This window comes from Porites lutea, chromosome 4 (genome assembly GCF_958299795.1).
Source record: "Porites lutea chromosome 4, jaPorLute2.1, whole genome shotgun sequence".
Lineage (NCBI taxonomy): Eukaryota > Metazoa > Cnidaria > Anthozoa > Scleractinia > Poritidae > Porites > Porites lutea.
The window spans coordinates 34,328,715-34,336,214 of NC_133204.1; the positions used below are offsets into that span (position 1 = coordinate 34,328,715).

The window sequence follows — 7,500 nt, forward strand, 5'->3', positions numbered from 1 at the left end:
ACTCTCAACACAAGTCACCATTGGCTTAATACAAAGATTTTTGGCAGCTAAACTACATTTGGAATCTGCCAACATGGTAAAAAGATTGCAGTTTAGTTTGTCACTTTCAAACCTAAATCGCTGCTCGTAAGACGTTTCGCGCCAAAAGTGAAACGCGCCCACCTGAAGCCGAAACACGCTTGTATCACTTCGTTTTCATCCGTATTCTAGACTTTTTCATTTTATCAGTGCTCGTATTCATGGCCAACGCAAAATACGGCTGTTTTGCAGTCTACACCTGTGGTCAGAAATGGTTATGGTGGAAAAAATACAAACAGTCACATTCTAGGAGACCAAGAGATAGATAATGAAGCGAGACAAAATTTCTAAAAGCTAAGGATAAGAAATAGGTGCTGTCGAGTTTTTTCCGTTTTGTTACTGTTCCTCGTCTTACTATAAATTCGTGCCTGGCTCTATGAGGATAACTAAACGCATGATTTTTCCTCTGTGTATAGATTGCAACTTGCAGTCCGCCTTTGAATCTGACGAGTTCTCTTCCGTGGGCATACGTCCTCGTTTATCGCGGCTGGCGGCTGCGTCTCCTGCCGCTCGCGTGCCACGGTTTAGCGTGGATTAACTGAAAAGGGAAATAAGATACTGCGCGCACAGTTTACTCTGTTCAGTATTTACACGCCAACTTAATTAGCTAGACGAGTCTTCTGATCGGATAGTGTAGATATTAGTTGTCCTTGATCACATTGTTCGTTATACAACTGATTGTAAAAACGTGGTCGCTCGAAAAGTATAAACCATGAACGATGGAACCTAATAGATTTATCGGTAGAACTTTATTAGCGTTGCAAATTTAAAGTTCTTTTTAGAAAAGTATACATGATTATCGAAGCTTTTCGCGACGGGATGCTCGCATCTTCACCTGTGGCGGGCGCTTCAGAGATCTCTATAGTTAAAGAGCGCAGCCATTTTGCTAACCCACTCTTGAAAATCATGAGATAGGATCCAAACGTTTTTGTGGAAGACATAAAAAGACCATGGCATGCTATAAACAAATTATTCCAGGAATTTGCATCTGCACGAACAGCTGGTGAAAATGAAAAGTTTTGTTGAAAGAATTTTGGATTCGCTTTGCTTATGAAGGTATACCCATATCGTTCATGGTTTATACTTTTTAAGCGACAACGTTTTTTCAATCAGGTGTTTTCAATGTAACTTACACACTCGTTGATGACATATCCTCTTTTAGGTAGGTATCCTGTTTGACAAAACGGAAATGGGGAAAGATTTAACTCTAAAATACATCAGCGAAAATCTCTGCACCCAAGAGGTATGGCTATTATTCTTTTTATAACTAAATTTTTGCTGATCATTAGTCTCTCTCTCGGTCTGTAAGGATGGGTAGGAGAGAACCCTGGGAACGAGGTTGGGCGGGAAGGAGAAAACGGGTGAGATTTCGCCTCTCTTCTTTCTCATTCCCGTGCTCCTTTGCGCTTCTTTACCGGATCACTCGCGTGTCACTCACGTTTCGGGCTCGCCTCTCGGCTAAAAATGAGGCGCCTTAGGAGGAGGCAGAGAAAGAAGTGTTCCGAGCCTTGTTTACTCGGGCTCACAACATTTTTTTTCTATTTCAGGAAAATTCTTCTGGACCACTGATTCTTCATTACAGAGCAGTGGATGCTAAAACTTGAATCATTGGGCAGTGCATGGTGTCGGAAACAAAACAATTTTTTCTTGCTCAATAACACAGTTGATTAATACTCACGTCGGGAGAGTAAAATTGTTGAGGATAGGAGCAAGATGTCCTCCTTGAAAAAGTTCGTGCTCAAAAAAGTTTTTGAACAAGTCCTTCAGTCCGCATTCATCGCTGCATTACCCCCCTTCCCCATCTTCAAGAAACTTTTATTATGTTGCATTTCTGTACATTACTTTACAACTTACCCCTCATACTTTATGACCAATCACACATCTTGTTTAGAGGGCTAAAAGTGTGTTTACAGAAAAGTAAGAACAACTAGTAAAATGTTACCGAGAGTCTTTAGATAGATAGCTAGATAGCCTTTATTTTAAAACGATGAGTATTAAAGCTACATGAGCTTGTGGGGTCGTTTGCAATTAACTAAAAACTAGGGGTATATACAGACAAAACGTTTGAACTAAATTGGCGCTTACAAATATGAAATTATGAGCATAAATTTAAGTATATACAAAGTCATCTTTTCTAAAATTACAAGTGGATGCAGACGTTATCTTGAAGCTGAATTCATTAAAATTAGCTTGAGATTTCAGCTTTAGCCTGAGATCACGATAAGGAATGTTTTTTGTCAGGGCACTACAGTTGTTGGTCACTGCATTCCACAGGACTGAGCCTCTAAACGCGACAGAGTCTTTCATGTAACGCGTGTTGAAGCGTGGAACAATTAAAGAAGCGCAAGTCCGGGTTGAATAGTTTGTGGCCCGTTTCTTAGAAATCGGGTCGATTAATGTGACAGGTAACCTATCGTGGAAAGCTTTATGAAGACAGATAAAAATGGCTAATTTATAATAAATAGACAGAGTCGGCCATTGGGCCCGTTGTAGGACATCAGCAGATGCCATATCTTTCGGCAAATGAAAGATAAGTCTCGCAGCCCTGCAGTGAAGTCTTTCAAGGGACTGAAATAAGTCGGAATTACAGCAAGATCCCCATAGTATAAGACCATAGGTCACTGAAGGTAAAATGACCCTAAAATAGAGGTCCTGGCGAACGTTTCTAGGGAGAAATCTCGACTTCTTAAGTAATCCTAGTTTTTTAGCAAATGATTTGTTGAGTTCCAGCATATGCTGAGTCCAGGTCAGTTTCTCATCGACGGTCATTCCCAGTAATAGTGATTTCGATACCCATTCAATCGTAGAGTTTCCGATAAAGATCGGGGGAATGTTAACCGGGGGATTTCTTTTAGAGATTAGCATGGCCTCACTTTTACTTGGGTGGGGTGTTAATCTGTTAATGAGGTACCACTCGTTTAATTCACGAAGTGTAGAATTTCACTTGGCAATACTTTTTTCTGCCGTGTCACTTATGCAGTAAACCGTTTTGTCGTCGGCAAACATATAGACGGATCCGGAAGATACTGAGGACGGAAGATCGTTCGTGAAGAGAGTGAAAGGTGTCGGCCCCAAGACAGACCCTTGAGGAATTCCAAAAGAGATCGGTATCATCTCTGAAGTTGATCCATTAACAGCTGTGTATTGCTGTCTTTCCTTTAAGTAACTTTTAAGCCAATCCAGGAGTAGCCCTGATATGCCAAAGTCCCTTTCCAACTTCGTTTCGAGAATGGCGTGTGACACACTATCGAATGCCTTTTTAAAATCTATGAAGGCAACTGCTACCACTAAGCCTGCGTCCACAGCTTCTCTCCATGTTTCAGTAAGTTGTATTAGTAACAGTTCTGTTGAAAATCCTGCGCGGTATGCCCATTGTTTGTCCGTGACTAGATTATTAGCTTTGTATACATGACGAACAATTGTGTCGTTGACTACTGACTCAAGGATCTTGCTTGGTCTTGGTCTCTAAAGCAGAGCTAGCAAAACGCCTCTAGGTGTGTTAAATCTACTTAACACTTGCCTGAAAGACTTGGGATATTCAAGACCCACCCCTACCCGTAACCCAACGTTGACAATAGCTTCCTACTTAGAACAAAATGTTGGGTTTGGAGAGGGGTAGGTGGGCAGTTTCTCCAGAATCTTACACTGATCCAAATCTTTCCAAGGGGAGGAAGGGAGGGAACGAGCGCTAATTGACTTCTTGCGAAACGTGGGTCCTTTTTGAAGAAAATAGGGACCTTAAGCAACGACGACGACGACGGCAGTGAAAACTTCGCTAAAAAAGTGAATTTGCGTTCTTTCAAACTTAATCACGTCTATTTGGACCCGCTCAATTTGTCAAACGTAGGCGACTTTTCCTGGAGTTGAATTCTTAAGGATTTTATTCAAGTTCAAAAAGAGGAAGGAAAATTCGTCGTCGTATGCCCACGTCCTCCATAAAACATCAAATTAAGAGGTTTCACGTCGTTGTCGTGCAGTGGACGTCAAAGAAATGTACTAAAAAGCGTGATGCACGTGCAGAGCTGTTGTTTTGATTATTAAACCTATTGTGTTTTGAAGTTGTCCTCGTCGTCGTCGTAGTAGTTGCTTAAGCTCCCTAATAACCTCCCTAGAAATGTATTTAGTAGCTTTGCTATTGGCCGGCGAAACAAGGGTTTCTGGAGCGTTTAGGCGGGCGAGCGCTCCCAAAATGTAGTTGGTGCAGCCTAACGAATCTGAATGCTTCTGTTTTAAGGTGGCTCGATACAGTTTTCCAGGGCCAATACCTCCCAAGTTTGAGCATAAACTACGTCGCCATAAACAAAGTTTTGAAAAAATTGCCACCACAGTTGTATAAGATGAAAATTTGTTATGATCAGGGTTGCAACGGCATCGGAGTTGTCATAGCAACGAAATGACGCTATTACCTATTTTACTTGCAACAGTATATCTCGGCACTAGGAACTGTTCTTCCAAAATCGTTCACGGGAACTTTTTCCTCCAATAGCGGCCTCGATGTTCGTGAAGTTTAAGCGAAATCTGTAAGAGCGTTATCGAGATATTTTGGGATGAAGTTTTTATGGTTAGAAACACAGTAAAAAATGGACAATATTTTTGTTTGGCCGTTATCTGTAAAAAATGAAGGGCTTTTGACATGCAATTTCACCTCATAGTAGTTTCAATCTTTTTAAAAACGTGTGTGAAAGATCATTTAGATAGCTCCAACCGATTGCTAGAAAGAAGGGTTTGATTAGCACTCTTGTTAGCGGTTTTGTAAACATTTTGGTCTTCTACAAACGGCTACAATTCGCTAATATTTTGGCTGAAATTTTGTGTTTACAAGTGTGAGCCTCTCATTATTCAGGGTATTGTCTCGAAGTTTCATATTTTCGTGCACAACAATAGCTAGCAGTTTTGCATATGTCAAATGCATTGTTAGTTACTGCTGTTCACGTGAAAATGAAACTTGGAGACAATGCCTGGAATAATGAGAGGCTTTCTCTTGTAATGACGAGACTTCCAATAAATAAGTAGCGAATTGTAGCCGTTATTTTACTGCCTTACAATGTATCAATAATCTTGAAACTAAAAGGTCATATAAAAGGAAGGTTAATCTCAAGAATCTTAAATTTTTTAAAAAATCTATCGAGCAGTTTAAAAATTATTCGCTAATTTGATAAAGAAGACCAAAATGTTTACAAAACCGCTAACAAGAGCGCTTCGATACATACTAATCAAACCCTTCTTTCTAGCAATCGGTTGGAGCTATCTAAATGATCTTTCACACACCTTTTTAAAAAGATTGAAACTACTACGAGGTGAAATTGCATGTCAAAAGCCCTTCATTTTTTACAGATAACGGCCAAACAACAATATTGTCCATTTTTTACTATGTTTCTAACCGTAAAAACTTCATCCCAAAATATCTCGATAACGCTCTTACAGATCTCGCTTAAACTTCACAAACATCGAGGCCGCTATTGGAAGAAAAAGCTCCCGTGAACGGTTTTGGAAGAACAGTTCCTAGTGCCGAGATATACTGCTGCAAGTAATAGCGTCATTTCGTTGCTATGACAACTCCGATAACGTTGCAACCCTGGTCATAACAAATTATCATCTTTATCTAATACAACTGTGGTGGCAGTTTTTCCAAAACTTTATTTATGGCGACCTAGTTTATGCTCAAACTTGGGAGGTATTGACCCTGAAAAACTGTATCGAGCCACCTTAACTTCCGCTGTCCAATCTTTCTAGTGAGAGCACTGAGAGAGAGAAAATCTCAACTTTCGGTTGCCATTTTTTGACGTCCGGGACGTTCAACGTTCTCGTTGCGTAGGCTCCCGATCGGGTTAAAGGGTGGGTTGGTTATCGTGTCTTGCATTACGTAGCACGGTCCGCAAGACCACCAAGCTACTATTAACCAAAGCGTGTTTAGTGATTGCCTTGGTGTTGTTCTAGTGCGTTGATGGTCGGCTAGGAAAATGTCGAGCCAATTTCCTGACCAATCACAGGTTTAATCTAAACAATCCGGACTTATTCACAACCATTTTCGCACCATAGTGTTCTAAGGCGATGGCCAAACAATAGCATTATGGGGCAAATTATCTCGAAGATTCTAATCCCGTTTTGCTCTGACCACTCCACGCAAATCCTTCTAAATTTGATTCGGTTCCTGATGTTATGAACTGCGTCGAATTTAGAAGGATTTGTACATGGAGTCATCAAAGTATAACTGGGCTAATTTGCCCTGGAATGTTAATTTTGGCAAGTAGTCCTTTTGGATGTTCTTTCATACCCCGAATACCCCGGAAAAACCCATAATTTCACAAATTTAATTTTTTATGACATCACACTTTACTATTGCCTTTGAGTCAGCTGGGTCGACTGGATTGCTCGACTCCGTGATTGGCTAGCCCTGGCTGGAGGACAGAGTAGTGTTTTTTAAGTCTGAACATACTCGACTGAAATTCATAGCTGAAAGGCTAATTTATTCACAAACTGCCTGTCCTCCAAGTTAAAATCTTTTAACCTTTTTCTTGGCCCTCTAACTTCCCAAGAGTGCTAAAATCAAATTCCTAAATTTTGTGCGGTAAAAAATAAATAAATAAGCAAATGACGAAAAAATATGCCAACCACGCAAACAAAAGCTGAAGAAATTTCATCTGAATGGTCCGAACGTGATTTTGTGCACTCTCAAAAGTTAGAGCAACATTCTTAAAAATGAGTAAAACTACATTGACTCAGCGACGCACATCTGTACACTAATGATCATGGTTGTAATTGCATTGTTTACATAAGCTTAACTTAGTCTTAACCCTTTAAACGTCAACGGTGATCAGCATCACATTTCTCCTTACGAGGCCACAACTCACTCAACCATTAAGGTCGCGAGAATAAGAAAAATGGTCAACAAGTGACGTGGGTGGTTTGATATATGTTCTTCTCTGACACACGGTTACACATCGTTTAGTATTTGTAGCTCAACAAACGGGGAGTGATGTTTTGGCAAGCTGTAACTTTTTGAACGGAACATAGCCTATCTATTTTCGTTCAACATGTTGAATAGCCTATTTTAACTTTAAAAATGGCATGATACACTGGTTCAGCATTCTTAGAAAAGTGAATGGATGGGGAAAACTGAGAATATGCATGCTAAAGTTAGGATTTAACCCTTTAAACCCTACGATCAAAATGTGAATTCTCATTTGTTGCCCCTATTCATTTCCCTGTAGAAGTAGTGGGGAGAAGTTGATAAAATATCAAGCAAATTAATCTTGCGTGATCATGTTTGTAATTCTCAGTCACGCGCGTGGCCATTTGCGTGTCTCGCGTTTTGCTCGACGGACTACAGAAAAAAGAGAGACTGTTCGTAGTCTATTCTCATGACCACTCTGTTTAACAAAGCATTGATATTACAAGGAGAAATTTGATGTTGGTCACTCT

General features: G+C 40.2%; 3 protein-coding genes across 3 annotated transcripts in view; 2 read left to right on the forward strand and 1 right to left on the reverse strand.

The window, feature by feature from the left end:
* The window catches only part of LOC140932643 (polycomb group RING finger protein 5-A-like), a 2,601-nt gene extending 889 nt beyond the window's left edge, over positions 1-1,712 (forward strand). The window contains exons 2-4 of the mRNA XM_073382165.1: positions 1-76; positions 1,241-1,321; positions 1,626-1,712. The exon at positions 1-76 is cut by the window's left edge and continues 23 nt beyond it. Of these exons, the coding sequence (XP_073238266.1) occupies positions 1-76; positions 1,241-1,321; positions 1,626-1,682 (214 nt within the window). The 3' untranslated portion in view covers positions 1,683-1,712. The remainder of the gene's footprint in view (positions 77-1,240; positions 1,322-1,625) is intronic.
* Positions 1-7,500, reverse strand: part of LOC140933374 (uncharacterized) — a 223,496-nt gene that overhangs the window by 199,038 nt on the left and 16,958 nt on the right. The gene's annotated exons all lie outside the window — the stretch shown is intronic.
* LOC140933381 (polycomb group RING finger protein 3-like) overlaps positions 1-7,500 on the forward strand; it is a 136,269-nt gene that overhangs the window by 1,987 nt on the left and 126,782 nt on the right. The gene's annotated exons all lie outside the window — the stretch shown is intronic.